Here is a 19,708-nt window from a genome sequence, read left to right as displayed (position 1 = left end):
GGTTAAAAATGGAGAGGGAAGATTGTTTGCCTTTTAATATAGGTGCAATTATTCTTTCTCCAACACATCTGAATAAATCAATGTATGAGCAAAATCCGATAATACACAGTACCCTACGCATTTGGAAACAGTTGAAATCAAACCTCAAACTGAGAAATTTCTCTCTCTTACCAATCGCTAATAATCCCTCGTTTAAACTGTCTACTTTAGATAAGGCGTTTGCACAATGGAAAAACTCAGGAATTAAAACGGTGGGAGATCTTTACGAGAAGGGGATTTTCCTCTCGTTTCAAGAATTACAGGAGAAATATCACTTGAAAGCAAGTAATTTTTTCAGATATCTTCAAATCCAAGACTGTGAAAACATACACAAGACTGTCACTCTGTGGGTCCAGATATACTAGATGACTGCATGAATAGACGTGTTGATACAAGCAAGTTAATATCCTACATTTACAATAGGATTGGATTGGATTCCTTTATTGTCATTCAGACCGTTCGGTCTGAGCGAAATTTCGTTGCCTGCAGTCATACATATAATAATAAATAACAAAACACAAATTAACATACTACAGTGAGTTCACCAGGTACCTCCTCACTGTGATGGAGGCAAAAGTCTTAAAGTCTCTGTCTCTTCCCTCCTTGTTCTCCCTCTGTGCTGAGGCGATCCAGGCTTCCGTTGTTGTGACCCCGCCGGATGATGGTAAGTAAGTCCCGTGGCTCAACCGAGCTCCCCAAACGGGCCGGTTCAAGCTCCGTGCCCGGGGTGGTCGATGCTGCCGCCCTCCAGTCCAGCGGACGCAGCTGTAGTTGCGGGAGCTCTGGAAAAACAGGTCACCAACCTGTGACCAGCGAGCTCCTGACGATGTTGCCCACTGGCCCACGGCCGAGCCCCAAATTCAGGTCGCCACCGCCTCAGCCCCAAAGCTGGGCCAATGCCGCCGAAGCCCCGAAGCCGGGCCACCACCACCGGAACGCCGCCTCAGCCCCGAAGCCGGGCCACCACTACCGGAACGCCGCCTCAGCCCTGAAGCCGTGCCGCCGGAACGCCGCCGCAGCTCCGAATTCAGCCAGCCTCGCGTTGGTAAGTCCTGGCTGGCTCTGCCTCCGGAGCCTCGAGGTCGGTCGCAGTTGGAGGCCACCAGCTCCGCCTTTAGACCTCAGCGCAGATGGAGGCAGAGAAGGGGGATACGACAAGAAGAGTCGCATTCCCCCGAAGGAAGAGACAAAAAAACATGTTTCACCCCCCCCCCCCCCCCACACACACATATACACAACCTAATAAACTAAAACAAGACAAAAGAAAACAACAAAAAAAAAAAAAACAGACGGACTGCAGGCGAGCCGCAGCTGGCAACAGCGCCGCCACTTCCAACACAGTCTTTTAACTGCCTTCATCCCATCTTCTGAGAGGCATAGGCGAGCATGGGAAGACGAATTGAGGTTATTCATTTCAAAAGATAGCTGGGAGGAAAGCCTACAATACATACACTACTGCTCTCTTAATGTTCGGCACTCCCTGATACAATTTAAAATACTGCATAGACTACTATTCAAAGACCAAATTAAACACGATCTTCCCAAATCTCTCTTATTTGTGATAAATGTCTCCTCCAAGGAACGACTATAACCTTCACCTCCTGTATAAAGTTACAAAACTTCTGGAGGGGAATATTTGATATCTTCTCCATATAAGACTGATCACTTCAGATATGTCAGATGCATACTCTAAATTAACGATATTCCAAAGATGTTTCCTCAACTACACCCTAATAACAGTGAAAAAATTAATAATCAAATTCTGGAAACAGATTATAGTCCCTATAGTGAAGATGTGGATTACAGATATGTCCAATTCACTACATTCGGAAAATATTAGGCTTGTCTTGGCGGAAAAAGCAGATCAATTTCTTGAGACATCGTCCCCTTTTACTGAATTTCTGAACAGAATGGTTAAACACAAATTTAAACTCGATGCCAGGGATGGGTGAGGTGGGGCGGGTGGGGGGAGGTAAATCTCCATCTTCTCTTGTTTCTTCTCTTGCACTTCTTTGGTAGCTTAGGGTCTTTTTCTCACTTTTTCTTATTTTACTTCTCTTTCTTCATTCTTTTCTTTTTTCTCTTTTTCTTTTGATTTAGCTTCTAACGTTAAAAATGAAGCTGTACAATAATTGTATAACTTATGTCGATCGCCTTATCCTTGTACAATCGCTTCTAATAAAATAAATTAAAAAAAAAAAAAAAAAAAGTATTCTGGAAATGCACAGATTAGTGCTTATGAAGAGAGAAACTGAGTTACTGGTCTGGTGAAAAGTCATCAACTTTTCTCCAAAAAGAAAACTTTTATTGTAAATTGTGGAGGAAACATGTGATGCATCATGTTAAATTTAACTTCCTGAAAATAAGTACATTTTTACGCAAGCACTTTAGCTGCACAGTGCAGAACAGGTGCCAGGTTTATCTTTGAGATTAGACCCAAATTGACAAACCTAAACCAAAAAAACTGCAGGTGCTGAATGTATGAACAGGAAATGTGGATGTCAGGACTGTCTTATGAAGAAAGACTGGATAGACTTGGTTTATACTCTCTAGAATTTAGGAGATTGAGAAGGGATCTTATAGAAACGTACAAAATTCTTAAGGGGCTGGACAGGCTAGATGCAGGAAGATTGTTCCCGATGTTGGGGACGTCCAGGACAAGGGGTCACAGCTTAAGGATAAGGGGGAAATCCTTTAAAACCGAGATGAGGAGAACTTTTTCACACAGAGAGTGGTGAATCTCTGGAACTCTCTGCCACAGAGGGTAGTTGAGGCCAGTTCATTGGCTATATTTAAGAGGGAGTTAGATGTGGCCCTTGTGGCCAAGGGGATCAGAGGGTATGGAGAGAAGGCAGGTACGGGATACTGAGTTGGATGATCAGCCATGATCATATTAAATGGCGGTGCAGGCTCGAAGGGCCGAATGGCCTACTCCTGCACCTAATTTCTATGTTTCTATGTTTCTATGAAATGAGTGGAATGAGCTTCCAGTGAAGGTGGTGGAGGCAGGTTCGTTTTTATCATTTAAAAATTAATTGGATAGTTATATGGATGTGAAGGGAATGGAGGGTTATGGTCTGAGCGCAGGTATATGGGACTAGGGGAGATTATGTGTTCGGCACGGACTAGAAGGGTCGAGATGGCCTGTTTCCGTGCTGTAATTGTTATATGGTTATATGGTTAAATGTTCTATACTCAACACGTCAGGCAGTATCAGTGGTAAACAAAACATTTAATATTTACAGTTAAAACACCTTATCAGAACAATGTGGCTTTTTATGAATTACTATTATCCATAATTTGAGGACTGATTATAAAAAATGAGGACATTTGCTTTTCAGTTCTGCATGGAAAGCTCTGAATTCAAATACAATACATTGATAATAATCTAATGTTTTGAACCCAGGGTCCATCACTTCTGTGTACCATTTTATAAATTTCGAATGACTGGATGTTTTATCTTAGGAATTAATGTCCCACTCAGTCTAGTTAACTATAAAATGAACAGTGCATACAACTCTCAAATATCCACTTTAACACGTGTGTAACTCTGAGCGGTCTGTTTCCAACAGTGGGGAAATCCGTTTAATTTATATCCTCATTATTGACAAGAAAAGGAGTCTGGATTGTGACAGAACTAATCACTGCACAATTGAATTGAATGCACAAAGACCAAAAAGCTGTTGCAACACAAGGTATTTATTTCCCCACCTTGCTGCAACCTCCCCACAGTCTGGCCATGTCCTCTGTTATGCAGTCCTTAGCTTTTGTAAGTAGTCTGGATTTGATCATAATCAGGAAGACTGTAATGACACAGCTGCAGACTTGTGTTAATTTATAGTGTCACTTTGTGCTCCTTGATGAGATGTGAACATCATCACACAGCACCCATTAATTTATGTAGGATGAAAGATTTAATAAACAACACAGGTAGGTATTGTCAATCATGTTGCCCAACTTATACCTTTTCCAACATCCTTCCCTCTGCTCCTCACCCTGGTTTCTTTTTGGCTTTTAAAAAAAAGCTTTTTCTGTGGTTTACCTAGTTATTGCAAATTTTTATAATTCATTTAAGTAAAATAGGGTGGAGAAAATGTGATAATAATAGGCTTTCAAATTGAGCATGAAGCGAGTGTTTCTTACTTCATTTTAAGCAATATGCTATCTTGAATAGGCAATAGCTGAATCAGTAGATAGGCCAGCTGAAAATTGATGACAGGTTAGAGATATTTAAAAATGACCCGAACAGAATGTTTGCATTGGAGAACTCAAGAATTTCTCACATGGGCCTTGGAAATTGCAGGGACAGTTAAAACGTGCATGGAAGCTGCCTGCCACAAGAGAATGAGACTGTTTGGCTTGGGAAGAACATTTAAAAATACTCTACTGTGCTAAATTATGAATAAAGACATTTGAATTATCAGAGAGCCATTGTGTTGGTTGAATTTGGTATGTGGATCAAACGAATGGCTGATTGGAATGCGCAGGTAAGAAGAATTTTGCCATTTGCAAATAGTAAAAATATACCCGGGAAGCCAAATTTATCTGTTATAAACACACTTTGTGCTTCCATAATACTTTGGTTTTCAAATACATGGCTTTAAGTAGTTGCTTATTTCGAAGCTTCTAAGTTCGAAGCTTCTAAGTTTAGATGAAGTCCAGGTTGTGGGTTAATGGTTTACTTGAAGGTTTACTAGTCATACTGTAATAGACAATTATTGTAATTGCATTGCATCCCAAAAGATGGTGGAAATTATTAAAGTAGTAACAATTAAGTCTAGTTCGAAATTAAGTTGGCTGCTTTCAATATAAGCAGACAGTTTAGCATCTAAGAATCTTTGTAATCAAAAATGAATTTGTGTTCATGCTTTGAATTCAAAATGTGTTGTATTTTAATTGTTGATAAGCTGTGATCAATAATTCTGAAATTACATTATACTCATTATACAATCACACTCCCATTAATTTATCTTCACTTTCTAAACTCAATGTCCCACCAATGCTTTCTTGTTTTGCAGTTATTTGCAGATGCTTGTGTCTAGCGACAGCTGATATTATATGGTTATTTGGAATGTTTCCAAAAATGTTAAAATATTTTATGGAGCAGTAAAATATCAATTTGATAGGTGTAGCAGGATAACATTTAAATTATTGTGTCATCATTGTAAAAGGAAAATAATGGAAAAGAGTCTGTACATAACTAATTTGAAGATATGTTTGAAGATATGTAATTTGAAGACAAGTCTGTAGAGTTTATACATTGTTTTGTGGGAGTAGGTGGGCAGCTTTTTTTTAGTGTTTATTAAAGTCACTTAATTATGCACTTGGGTATTTAAGGATTTCTGGATATATAACTAAATCTTTCTGAGGAACAAATGTTAGTGACCAGTAGAGACCCAATTTAATGTTCATATCAAAACGTGTCACAACATGAGAACGAAAAAGAATTTGGATATCTAAGAATAGGTCGTTGCATTTAGAGCCTACAATTGAGTTTATATGTCAAAATAAGGTTATTTTCGTGCTCTAGTCTGTAGAAATAACATGATCTATGAAATAGTTTCGGGTTTGATCATGATTGTTTGTATTATTAATCGCTTAACTACCATAAACTAATACTTGTTGGCTCTCCATATGACCACGACATATAGCTCTCACCCAGCTTAATTCTGTTATCTGGTTGGAATACTACTGTGGTCCAATGGATTTGCAAACTGGGATTTTGTCTGCCTTACCTATTGCCCTGGAGGGCAAGAGACCTCTGGAATCTAGAGCAACAAAGAATCTGCTGAAGAAACTGAAGATTTGCAGTGGAAACTGAAATCAAAATCTTGGTAGGCTAGCGAATTGAAACAAACTCTGGGAATGAAGCCGAACTTGATATCAGATAGAAATGATATGGACTGCTTTGGCTGGTGATGCAGCATACATTTCAGATGAGCACAAGAATAACAATGGGAGGGATTTAAAGAATGGGGGCATATTCCCTTTCCTCACACCTCAATCAATCTGAATTTCTTCACTGCACTGACCTCATGGATCAAGATCAAATATAAGAGCATGGATCTGCTTTTAGGTGTATTTAGGAATGAATGCTATAACAACATGTTATTTAAATAATAATGAATGCAAATCTGGTTTATTGGTCAAGTATAGTTTGGAAAGTATAGTGTTCATAAGATTGTTGGATAGTAATATTTCAGTTTTTCTAACAGTCCCATCATTATGTAAGAGCATTGAATTTCCTAACTAGTCATGTAGATATAGACCTGAAGTTTGACTTGACATTTAAACGTCAGGCCATTCAGGGATAATATTTGTGTCAGAAGGAACTGCAGATGCTGGTTTGCACTGAAATTACACACAAATTGCTGGAGTAACTCAGCTGGACAGGTAGCATTGTTGGAGAGAAGGAATGGAGTGATCTTTTGGGTCGAAACCCTTCTTCAGACAAAGGGTCTCGACCTAAAACGTCACCCATTCCTTCTCTGCAGGAGGTAGTTGAGGCAGGCACTATCACACCATTTAAAAGACATTTGAACAGGTACATGGCTAGAAAGGTTTTGTGCAATAATTTCAGGCATGATTTATGCATAAACTGAAATACCTGTGAGAATACATTTCAGTTTTTAGGGAAAGGTATATCAAATTTATTTTACAAAGCGTAAAAGGCATGAAAGAGCGACTGCCTCTTTGTATTTGCACTAGTATTTTGTTTGTTTCACAAGGTAGAGTGAAGGAGCTAAAGCAAAGGGGCTGAAACAAAGATATCGCATCCCAACGTTCTTCATTTTGTGCAGAATGTATATCCTGCCTGGGAAATGTCTCTGGTCTTGTTCTGTCCTGGTTTCTCAAACTTTGTACTCACTTTGCACCACATTAACTGAATCTCTCACAAAACTTGGCAGACCTGTTTACCTGATATTTGTTCCGGGAAATGGCGAAATGAGGCATTATAGAATATTTTTTAATTTGAGAGGACACCTCATTCAAGCTTTGAAATGATAAAATGTTCGATTATAAAAATGTTATCATTTCACACTTTTCAGGTTGGAATCATTCAGGAAGACAGCTGCTCCTTTTGCTTCCAAACTAGGATCAACTTTGAAGCATGCTAATGTTTCTTACTGATTTTCTTTCCATCTCCCATTTTGAAAGTTTGACTCTACGCTGGTTAAGTTCCATGAAATTTTTGACCCAGAGCTGTTTAAAAGAATGTTAACAAAAAAATGAAGTTGCTGGAAATCTGAAGCAAATATGGAAGATATTGGGAACACTCCAAGTCAGATAGCAACACGTGAAAGGGAAATAGTTGATATTTTATTTCGGAGACCCTTCATCAGAACTGGGAGAGAAAAGTAATTTTACTTTTCTTTCCACAGATTTTCTTTCCACTACCTGACCTGTGTGCTTCTAACATATTTAGGGTTTCTTTCAAAAAGGGGGAGAAGGAGTGGAGACACTTTTAAGAAGCCAGACAACTTTAAATAACGTTTAGCGGGCTTTCAACATTACCGGCCGGTTTATTTTCCTTTTTTTTCTCAACGAGCTTTACCTTCGACTACCTTCGACTACCTTCGATTACCTACGACCTACTACGACCTACCTCCACTAAACCTATGAGTGAAAAAAATCGATTTTTTCCATGGTGACCTTTTTTTACTCGCGGGCATTTTTCAGCATGTTGAAAAAAAAACACCGCGACCTAGATGAGGCCTCTAGTACGCGGGGACTACTCTCGAGCATGAAGAAGAGTTACAAAGACCTCCTAGGACCTCGGGTCGACCATGCTGTGACTATGAGTCGAGGGCAAACTCTTCTAAACTCGTGAATTAGGTCGCCGCAGTGGGACAGGCCCTTTATTTCACACAGAGTGGTGGTTATTTTGAATAAGTTACCAAAACAGGTGTTAGAAATAGATACAATTACAATGTTTAAGAGGCATTTGAACAGGTACTTGGAAAATCAGAGAAGGATATGGGCCTAATGCAGGCAGATAAGGTTAGCATAGATAAGCATCATGGTGACCATGGTGAATATAGATAAGCATCATGGGGCGCTGTCCTGTGCATGGCTGCCCAGCCAGCAGCTGTCTGTCTCTTCATCTTTTTATTTTTTATTTTAGTTAGTTAAGTGTTTTGTTTGGAGGTCTAGACTTTTTTTTATGTGGGGGGTGGGGGTGGGGAGGGGGAAACTACCTTTCTAGGTCCCTACCTGGTCGGAGAGGCAGCTTTTCTCCGGGCTGCACCTTCGACCCATCCCCGCGGCCTACCAGCGGGCCTGGAGCGGCGTTTCCTGTCGGACCGCCCAGAACCTCGGCTTCGGCGGCGGCACAGCGCTGGAGCGCTATCGCGGAGTGGACGATACCTTGCCTGGGTCGCCGCGCTGGAGCTCCGGTGAGCTGAGACCGCTGGGTAAAACATCGCGGAGCTGCGGGACTGTGGAGCGACCAGCTGCGGGCGGCGGCGCTGAACTTTACACCGGGAGCCTTGAATCTCTAGATGAGATCACCAGTTATGGAGCTCCAACCGGCGCGGCCTTGTTGGCTTCAGAAGCCACGGCCTCCAGTGTGGAAGCGGCTGTTCCAGGGTTCCCAGGCCGCTGGGAGGACTCTCCCGACGCCAGAGCAACATCACCCGGCGAGAACGGCCTGGAACATCGGGCCTCCGTAGAGGCAACTGTGGAGGCCTCAATGGGCCCAACTATGGGTGAATTGGGGTTGGGGACTGGACTTTGTGCCTTCCCTCATGGTGGGAACCATTGTGGGGGGATGTTTTATGTGTTTAAGACTTTTATTGGTGTTACATCTGTATTTTGTTTTGTGCGCTGTAAAATGGCAAAAAGCATTTCACTTCACTACACCTGGGTGTGTGTGAATGTGACTAATAAAATACCTTTGATACCTTTGATACCTTTGATAAGGTGGGTTAATAGGGCCGATTTCTTTGGTGTACATTTCTGTGTTTCGATGAATGCTAGAAAGGGCTTGCACCTAATGCCTTGTTTCTGTCACAATATTAACTCATTGTTCAAGACTTGGCTGAGAACAGTTAATTAAACCCAGGATGGTGATTTAAGTACGTTTTGATCCATGTTGTTTTGTAGTTTACAATAATCTGGAGGTTCTGCTTAGTTCTGTCATGATCTGGGCCAATTGGTTGATGCTCAAAATGTGCTCCTCCATTGGAGCTTGTGTGGGAAACATGAAAATCAAATTGTAGATGCATAAAATCAACAAATCAGTTTTTTTAAAATCATTCTGCAATGTGTCACACCAGTTTAGTGAAGTTACAGAGTTGTGAATGATTTGCTGACATATATTTATCTGGAAGAGTTTTTTCTATTAAACAGTGATATAGAAGTGATCACCAGTCAAATGCCTTGTTTTTAAAACTATGCTGATTATTATCACTTTAAGATGAGTCACTAAATTACTCGCATAAACAGCTTTATTATTCCTACATTTAATATTGAGACCCAAAAAAACGGTTTTCGAATTCCCCCACTTTTCTGGTTCTGAACTCAGTAATGAATGGTAAATGTTAATGATTTGTGAAAGGGTTCAGAGTCTGGATGATAGATTTTTTTCACCTTAGGCACTATTGGAATGCAGCATGGATGAAAGCAGTCTCTAATTGCTGGCTGTAACAGGCCCATGTAAAGTATTTTTCAACATTTGCGATGAGTATGCACCAATGCACTAGGAATGTTGAATCTAGAAAGCCCAAGGGCACTGGCCACCTGGGAGGTCAAATGTACAGTTTGTGTTGATGTAGGATGGAGGGCATTTCTGAAGCTGAGAAAGTAAAGAGAGCATTACTCCTCACACGGGTCACTTATCAGATTATGTCATTATTTTCATAACATCCATGTGCAAAATAAGCACAGATGCTAGAATTACCGTATTAGGAATTTTACTAAAGTCCTCGCCTTACATGGTCAGGAGGCATCAAGAGATCAGTTATTTGAGTAGAAAGAGTATGGAAATAGCATCAGCAGCCAATTCAGAGACTTTGCAAGTAATAGCAATGTTACAAAATTTTGAGATTTAAAAAATCAAGTCTGCAATTTATCCCATCAGATAAAGCATAACAATAAGTTTAATTTGACACCAAATTCACTTTCATATCTCAAGTATTAAAAAAGTTATGACCATTTTCATACTCGGAAATTAGCATCTTGTTCCCTATTGATTTTCAATGGACATTACAAAAAAGCTGTGATCTTGGATAGTCAAACGCCCATTTCTTAAGGAAAGATTAACATTTTTAAATAGCCTAAGTGTCCAACGATTATTCACAAATAATTCACAATATAACATGATTTTTATATCTAATTTACATTAATTTATAGGCCAAATGGAAGGAATTTAGTGTTCAATTGCTGTAAATAAATGCCCATTTAAATCGGCTTTCTAGTGGGTTCATGTGGAACGCGCTGGTTTAGAACGTTGACATAGCGCTGGATTAGTGCCCTCAAATGCCGAGAAAAATACTGCGGGATATAAAAAGCCCAAAATGAACTATTCGTTATAGATAACTTGATATTCAGGGTTATATATATGCCCAATTTAATGTAAAAATAAGGTACATACCTTTAATTGTTTGCTTTATAAAACCCTGGGGCTGCGAGAGGTTGCGAAATCAGAGAGTAATTTTAAAACTATTATAACTATATTATCGAGGCCTATAAAACTAATAATACCTTTTGCGACCGGGTCTTGCAGCGATTTTTCGTTAATGATTTACTAGGCTGAACATGTGCGATTAGTACAGCCTAGTAAAAATCGCGTTTTAAACCCCGCCCCCTCCAAACAGCGCCAAAATCGCCGACATGGCTGAGGGCAGATTCCCAATGACGATTCAGGTAGGTTTTGTAACATACCTACAAGTAAACGTATGCTTTCACATGACTTGCAATGAAAATGCATACATTAAAGAATCCTGAAGGTTCTGTAGCAAAATTAGGAATAGTTGATAATGAGTTAAATTTGGTATCTAGTAGTTATGCCTCTTTGTCTAGACTCTCTATCATGGGGCAGATTCTCCTGTTCCAGGCAACTCACAGAAGCACATGTTGATGCAATGGGAGCATGTTATTTCTTCCAGCAAATCCCTGGGTGCATCCTTGCAATGCAAGGGTGTCTCTAGGTGCTTGATGAGGCCCTGCTCAGGACAGTTTTGTTATCTTCTTCAGCATAATCTTCAGAAATCAGTACCTGGTGGGATTATCCCATCTTTACACTATGCTTTTGCTGTAATATGTGACGGCTTGCTACCTGATGTAAGTTAGTTTAGGAACCACTTCGATGCTAGAAAGATCTATTTTATCTTGCAACAAAAGATCTGGAGGAGGAACTCCGCATCTCTGAGTGGAAAGGAATTGTGATTTTTTTGAATTAATTACTTGGTCATTCCTGATGTTGGGTTTCAACCCGAAATGGCGACCATTTCTTTCCACACACAAATACTGCTCAACTTCCTGAGTTCTACCATAAGGTTTTTCCTCAACATTCCAGCGTCTGATGTCTCTTGTGTCTCCATTTGTGTGCGTGTGCGTGTGCGTGTGTGTGTGTGTGTGTGTGGGTGATAATCTACCTCAATCCCATGTACATCCCAGTCTTATCCCATATTCCCATTGAATTTAAAAAAAGTTTCTTAAACATTTTTTTACTTGCTGTTTTACAATCTGTGAATTTTTCCATTGAGATTGGCTGCTCAACCAATCACATGGGATCGCGGTTTCAGGATACCAAGATTCTCTGGAACCAATACTTGGGAGCATTGGGAACGGGACTGTCTATAGCAGAGAAACCATAGTGAGCAGCTTTCCTTGTGATCATTGCCCTGATTTGTCTGGGATTGGCCATATAATTTATTTAGCTCTTGAAGGAAAAGAGTACAATCTCTAACCTTAGATTCTGCCATGCAACATAAATGGCAGTGCGATGCTTGCAGTATGTGGGAGGTCAAGGACACCACTGGTGCCTCTGGCTGCTACAAATGCGAAAAATGCATCCAGGTAGAGCTCCTGAAGGGCCGTGTTGGGGAACGGAGAAGCAAGTGGATGACCTCTGGTTCGTACGAGAAACGGAGTCGTTCCTCGACAAGTCCTACAGTACGATTGTTACACCTAAGGTACTGGAAGAGAGAAGGTGGGAGACAGTGAGAAAGGGAGGGAAGCATGGAATGCCAATGTCCCTGGGTGGTGTACCTCTTGTAAACGGGTTCATCCGCTTAGAAGCTGTTGGGACAGAAGACGTGATTGGCGGACTGGCTTGCGATGCGAATAGGGCTGTTGAGCCAAAACCAAAAAGGCCTAAGGCAGGCAAGGCCATTGTAGTGGGAGACTCCATCGTGAGAGGTATGGACAGGGGTTTCTGCGGCAACAGACGGGATGCGAGGATGGTGTGCTGCCTTCCCGGTGCCAGGATCCAGGATGTCATGGACAGAGTGCAGAAAATCCTCAAGGGCGAAGGTGAACATCCGGAAGTGGTAGTGCATGTCGGCACAAACGATGTCGGAAAAAAGGGGATGAATATTCTGCAGCGTGACTTTAGAGAGCTCGGAAAAATGTTGAAAAGCAGGACCTCCAGGGTTGTTATCTCCGGTTTGCTTCCAGTTCCCCGTGCTGGCGAGAGCAGGAACAGGGAGATACGGGACCTGAACGTGTGGCTGAGGAACTGGTGCACGGGGCAGGGATTTAGATTCTTAGATCACTGGGATCTGTTTTGGGGTAAGGGGGAAATGTACAAAAGGGACGGATTGCATCTTAACAGGTGTGCGACCAGCATTCTGGCAGGCAGGTTTGCCACTGCTACACGGGTGGCTTTAAACTGAATAAGGGGGGTGGGGTGTCGAATGGGATAGTGGAGGATGGAGTTAAAGGGAAAGGGTTTCTTAAATGTGTGAGCGTAGAGACCGAGGGGTGTAAAATGAGGGTAGAAGAAATAGGTAGCAAGGTGAAAAGTAAAAGTGGCAGGCAGACAAAACCAGGGCAAAAATCAAAAAGGGCCACTTTTCAACATAATTGTATAAGGGGTAAGAGTGTTGTAAAAACAAGCCTGAAGGCTTTATGTCTCAATGCAAGGAGCATTCGTAATAAGGTTGATTAGTTGAATGTGCAGATAGCTATTAATGACTATGATATAGTTGGGATCACGAAGACATGGCTCCAGGGTGACCAAGGCTGGGAGCTGAACGTCCAGGGATATTCAATATTCAGGAGGGATAGACAGAAAGGAAAAGGAGGTGGGGTAGCGTTACTGATTAGAGAGGGGATTAATGCAATGGAAAGGAAGGACATTAGTTTGGAGGATGTGGAATCGGTATGGGTAGAGCTGCGAAACACTAAGGGGCAGAAAACGCTGGTGGGTGTTGTGTACAGGCCACCTAACAGTAGTAGTGAAGTTGGAGATGGTATCAAACAGGAAATTAGAAATGCGTGCGACAAAGGCAAAACGGTTATAATGGGTGACTTCAATCTACATATAGATTGGGTGAATCAAATTGGCAGGGGTGCTGAGGAAGAGGATTTCTTGGAATGTATGCGGGATAGTTATCTAAATCAACATGTAGATGAACCAACGAGAGAGCTGGCTATTTTAGACTGGGTATTGAGTAATGAGGAAGGGTTAGTTAGCAATCTTGTTGTACGTGCCCCCTTGGGCAAGAGTGACCATAATATGGTTGAGTTCTTCATTAGGATGGAGAGTGACATTGTTAATTCAGAAACAATGGTTCTGAACTTAAAGAAAGGTAACTTTGAGGGTATGAGATGTGAATTGGCCAAGATTGACTGGCAATTAATTCTAAAAGGGTTGACGGTGGATATGCAATGGAAGACATTTAAAGACTGCATGGATGAACTACAAAAATTGTTCATCCCAGTTTGGCAAAAGAATATATCAGGGAAGGTAGTACATCCATGGATAACAAGGGAAATCAGGGATAGTATCAAAGCGAAGGATGATGCGTACAAATTAGCCAGAAAAAGCAGCATACCGGAGGACTGGGAGAAATTCAAAGACCAGCAGAGGAGGACAAAGGGCTTAATTAGGAAAGGAAAAATAGATTATGAAAGAAAACTGGCAGGGAACATAAAAACTGACTGCAAAAGTTTTTATAGATATGTGAAAAGAAAGAGATTAGTTAAAACAAATGTAGGTCCCTTGCAGTCAGAAACAGGTGAGTTGATCATGGGGAACAAGGATATGGCGAACCAATTGAATAACTACTTTGGTTCCGTCTTCACTAAGGAAGACATAAATAATTTGCCAGAAATAGCAGGGGACCGCGGGTCAAAGGAGTTGGAGGAATTGAGTGAAATCCAGGTTAGCCGGGAAGTGGTGTTGGGTAAATTGAATGGATTAAAGGCCGATAAATCCCCAGGGCCAGATAGGCTGCATCCCAGAGTACTTAAGGAAGTAGCTCCAGAAATAGTGGATGCATTAGTAATAATCTTTCAAAACTCTTTAGATTCTGGAGTAGTTCCTGAAGATTGGCGGGTAGCAAGCATAACCCCACTTTTTAAGAAGGGAGGGAGAGAGAAAATGGGGAATTACAGAACAGTTAGTCTAACATCGATAGTGGGGAAACTGCTAGAGTCAGTTATTAAAGATGGGATAGCAGCACATTTGGAAAGTGGTGAAATCATTGGACAAAGTCAGCATGGATTTACGAAAGGTAAATCATGTCTGACGAATCTTATAGAATTTTTCGAGGATGTAACTAGTAGCGTGGATAGGGGAGAACCAGTGGATGTGGTGTATCTGGACTTCCAGAAGGCTTTCGACAAGGTCCCACATAAGAGATTAGTATACAAACTTAAAGCACACGGCATTTGGGCTTCAGTATTGATGTGGATAGAGAACTGGCTGGCAAACAGGAAGCAAAGAGTAGGAGTAAACGGGTCCTTTTCACAATGGCAGGCAGTGACTAGTGGGGTACCGCAAGGCTCAGTGCTGGGACCCCAGCTATTTACAATATATATTAATGATCTGGATGAGGGAATTGAAGGCAATATCTCCAAGTTTGCGGATGACACTAAGCTGGGGGGCAGTGTTAGCTGTGAGGAGGATGCTAGGAGACTGCAAGGTGACTTGGATAGGCTGGGTGAGTGGGCAAATGTTTGGCAGATGCAGTATAATGTGGATAAATGTGAGGTTATCCATTTTGGTGGCAAAAACAGGAAAGCAGACTATTATCTAAATGGTGGCCAATTGGGAAAGGGGGAGATGCAGTGAGACCTGGGTGTCATGGTACACCAGTCATTGAATGTAGGCATGCGGGTGCAGCAGGCAGTAAAGAAAGCGAATGGTATGTTAGCTTTCATTGCAAAAGGATTTGAGTTTAGGAGCAGGGAGGTTCTACTGCAGTTGTACAGGGTCTTGGTGAGACCACACCTGGAGTATTGCGTACAGTTTTGGTCTCCAAATCTGAGGAAGGACATTATTGCCATAGAGGGAGTGCAGAGACGGTTCACCAGACTGATTCCTGGGATGTCAGGACTGTCTTATGAAGAAAGACTGGATAGACTTGGTTTATACGCTCTAGAATTTAGGAGATTGAGAGGGGATCTTATAGAAACTTACAAAATTCTTAAGGGGTTGGACAGGCTAGATGCAGGAAGATTGTTCCCGATGTTAGGGAAGTCCAGGACAAGGGGTCACAGCTTAAGGATAAGGGGGAAATCCTTTAAAACCGAGATGAGAAGAACTTTTTTCACACAGAGAGTGGTGAATCTCCGGAACTCTCTGCCACAGAGGGTAGTTGAGGCCAGTTCATTGGCTATATTTAAGAGGGAGTTAGATGTGGCCCTTGTGACTAAAGGGATCAGGGGGTATGGAGAGAAGGCAGGTACGGGATACTGAGTTGGATGATCAGCCATGATCATATTGAATGGCGGTGCAGGCTCGAAGGGCCGAATGGCCTACTCCTGCACCTAATTTCTATGTTTCTATGTTTCTAAATAACAAGATGGACTTCAGCAAAGCATTTGATAAGGTTCTGCATGGAAGTGTCACTGAACAGTTGGATCACATGGGATCCAGGGAGTGCAATCTAATTGGCTACATAATTAGTTTGACAGTAGGAAGCAGAGTATAATGGTGGAAGATGTTTTTCAGACTGGAATCTCATGACAAGTGATGTGGACCCTTTTTTTTTCCATCTATAGCAATGATTTGGATGAGAATTTACAAGACATGGTTAATAAATTTGCAGGTGACACTAAAATAGGTGATATCCACGATAGTGAAGAAGATTATCAAGAATCACAGTGGATCAGCTGGGTAAGTGGGCTGAGGAATGGCAAATAGAGTTTAATTCAGATAAGTGCAAGATGTTGAATTCAAAGTCAAACCAGGGATATGATCTTCACAGCGAATGGTAGGGCCCTGTGAAGTGTTGTAGAACAGAAGTACATAGCTCCCTGAAACTGGCATCACAGATGGACAGGGTTGTGATAAAGACTTTTGGCACACTAATCTGTGTCAATAACGGCACTGGCCATAGAAGTTAGGACATTATGTCACAGTTAAATAAGAACTTGGCGAGGTTACACTTGGAGTATCCTGTTCGTTTTGGTCACCAGCTGTAACAAAGATGCTATTAAGCTGGAAAGAGTGTAGAAAGGATTTATGGGATTTCAGTACGTGAAGTATTGGGAGAGGTTGGGAAGGTTAGGAATTTATTCTGTGGGAATTTAAGAGATTATGGGATGATGTTACAGAGGTGTACAAAATTATGAAGGGCTCATATAGGGTGAATGCAGTCTTTTCCCCAACGGGGAATCAAGAGTTAGATGGAATAGCTTTAAGGTGAGTTAAAAAAGGTTTAATAGGAACCTGAAGGGCAAGCTTTTACAGAAGTTAATATATATGTAACAAGCTCCCAGTGGAAGTGATTGATGATGCTACAATAATGGCATTTAAAAGCCCCTTGAGAAGGTATATGGATAGGAAAGATTTAGATGGGTCAAGTAGGGCCAAACTGAACTAGAGCAGATGGACATCTTGGCTGACATGGAACAGTTGGGCCGAAGGACCTGTTTCATGCAATATTATTCTGACACTAAATTTGCTAAACAAGACACTTCTTTCATGGTTGTTTGAATTGGTGGCCAAACAGAGAATGGATAATGGTAACCGGATTGTGGGTGGACACGGTGGCGCAGCGGTAGAGTTGCTGCCTTACAGCTCTATCAGCACTGGAGAGCGGGGATCGATCCCGACTACGGGTGCTGTCTGTATGGAGTTTGTACGTTCTCCCCGTGACCGCGTGGGTTTTCTCCGAGATCGTCGGTTTCCTCCCACACTCCAAAGACGTACAGGTGTGTAGGTTAATTGGCTTGGTGTAAGTGTAAATTGTCCCTAGTGTGTGTAGGATAGTGTTAATGTGCGGGAATCGCTGGTCGGTGTGGACTCAGTGGGCCAAAGGGCCTGTTTCCACGCTGTATCTCTAAACTAAGCCCTTGCTAAGTTCATTAACTAAACTGAGGTCAATTAATGGTATAAGAGAAAAATCATGCCTGCTGCTGTATCAGAGACACGTTAACTTGGACAAAAAACATTATAAACAAATTATACATAAATTACATAACATTTCCAACATTTTAAAAACTGCACAAAAGAAGACATTAGTGCAAAAACATAATTAGAAAAATATTAAATCCATGGTAGTGCAAGAGGCGGACTATAGCATTCTTTTTTTCAGTAGGATTAGGGTCGCATAGGTTGGTTCAAGAACCTAATAGTTATAGAAAAGCAGGTGTTTCTGAACCTGCTGGTGTGGGATTTCAGGCATGTGTATCTCCTGCCCGATGTGAGAAGTGGGCATTGCCCAGATGGTGGGGATCCTTAATGATAGACGCCTCATGTAGATGCTTTCGTTGGAGGGGAGATCTGTGACCAGGATGGACTGGGCTGAGTCCACCAGCCTCTGAAGCCTCTTGCATTCCAGTGCATTGGAATTGCCATACCAGGCCATGATGCAACTAGTGAGAATACTTTCTACAGTATATCTGTAAACATTTATTTTTATTATTCAGAGATGTACCAAATTTCTTCTTCACACTATATCTTATTTTGAATGTGAAAGGCAAAGCTTGCACTATTTCTTGGTTATTCACTTTTTAGCATAAATGTGATTTCTAAATGAATATCTCAAATAACTTCCCTCATTGCATAGTCATTAATTTATCATTATTTTTAATCCAAACTTACAGATTTTCTTCATGTCTTGGAAAAACCGTGCACTGTGGCTGGTTATTTATTTTCTAATTTCTCAGCATTTACTTGACGTTTATTGTCAAGAATATTCAGGCTCTGTTTCTGGTGAGTAAGATCTGTGCAACCAGTTTACTGTTATCTGAGCTGTGGCTGCTTCCTCCACTATCTTGCATGTGCTGGGCTTCTGCTTGTTTGTTTCCTGATTTTGGCTACATTTCTGTAGAAGTATTGTAGTTTTACATCCATTTAATGTTTACCATCTGATCTTTTTCTAAAGCAAACGAAGTATAAATAATGAATGCAAGTATTATGATCCATTTCCAATAATTAACATTTGATAATCCATTGTTGTTATTTCAAGTATGGAACAGTTAATCAATTTTTACGTTACTACAATATACTCAGTGGATGTTAAATATTTGGTTAAATTTTTGTTGGATAACACCCTGGTGAAGCATTTTGTTACATTTTTGATCCTTTAACGTCCTTTTTAAATGGGAATTGTTGATATGCACTTTGTTCATCCATAGCTGCCAATATTCATAATGTTTTCCTGGTTGTGATATTAATCTGAGTTTTTGCCTAAACTGTGTGCAATTTGCACAGCTTATTATACTGTTAATAATTTCTGGTAGACAACAGAATGCAATATTCTCAAAATCAAAATTATTTAGAGAGGTCGGGTTGGAAGGCCAAACTTGTGTTTTTCCTTGTAGCAGCAGTTTGTTGCGGATAGTTACTTGATGACCAGGAAGTGTGGAAATGTGTACTGTATCTCCTTCTAATGAAATGAAAATTCCTGACCGTGTACACTTTCTGCAGAAATATATGATTTATATAAAATTTCCAGATGGACAAAGTTGATTAAGGACTGAGAATAATTCAAGGTTCCAGCAGTGCGCATCATCAAATTGTAGTGTTGATGTAACTGGGTGTTAAATATCTTGCATTTTAAAATGACAAAATCCTCAAGGACAAGCACACAATTAGTTTTCAATCTTTGCTCCCTGAATTTCAAAGGGTGCATTTGTTTTTATTTTATTTAGTTCTAGATGACTATTGCTCCATTAAATGTTATGATTTAAAAAAAGATTGAGGTAATAAAGTTCAATTAAGTTGCAAATGACGGGTAGCATTGGCAGAGGGTTTGACATCCTTAAATGGCCTAAAAATATCCCGGTCACAAATGCCCACAGCTGTTCAGTGATGAAGTGTTGCAGTCCTGTTAAGCAGGTATTGGAGAGGGACAGAGTATATCTTGCTCCAAAACGGATTCAATATTTGCCTACTCAGCACCAGAACCTCCCTTATACAACAGCAGAGAGATTGGGTGGAGATTTCAGACCTACATGTCAACCAAACTAGATTTAAAAGGAGGATTTAAAAGGAGTGAACTGGGACATTTTGTTTTATAGGAAAGATGTAGAAGAGAAATGGAGG

The 19,708-nt window shown here is 41.0% G+C and overlaps 1 protein-coding gene across 1 annotated transcript in view; it reads left to right on the top strand.

Annotated features, from left to right (window-relative positions):
- The first annotated feature begins 35 nt into the window (after positions 1 to 35).
- The window catches only part of LOC129696686 (collagen alpha-2(IX) chain-like), a 64,404-nt gene continuing 44,731 nt past the window's right edge, over positions 36 to 19,708 (top strand). Inside the window, exons 1-2 of the mRNA XM_055634806.1 lie at positions 36 to 4,526; positions 18,265 to 18,373. Of these exons, the coding sequence (XP_055490781.1) occupies positions 4,491 to 4,526; positions 18,265 to 18,373 (145 nt within the window). The 5' untranslated portion in view covers positions 36 to 4,490. The remainder of the gene's footprint in view (positions 4,527 to 18,264; positions 18,374 to 19,708) is intronic.

The sequence above is a fragment of the Leucoraja erinacea genome, chromosome 4 (assembly GCF_028641065.1).
Source record: "Leucoraja erinacea ecotype New England chromosome 4, Leri_hhj_1, whole genome shotgun sequence".
Taxonomy (NCBI): domain Eukaryota; kingdom Metazoa; phylum Chordata; class Chondrichthyes; order Rajiformes; family Rajidae; genus Leucoraja; species Leucoraja erinaceus.
Note: the sequence above shows the minus strand (reverse complement) of the source record. Positions and strands in the feature narration are given on the sequence as shown.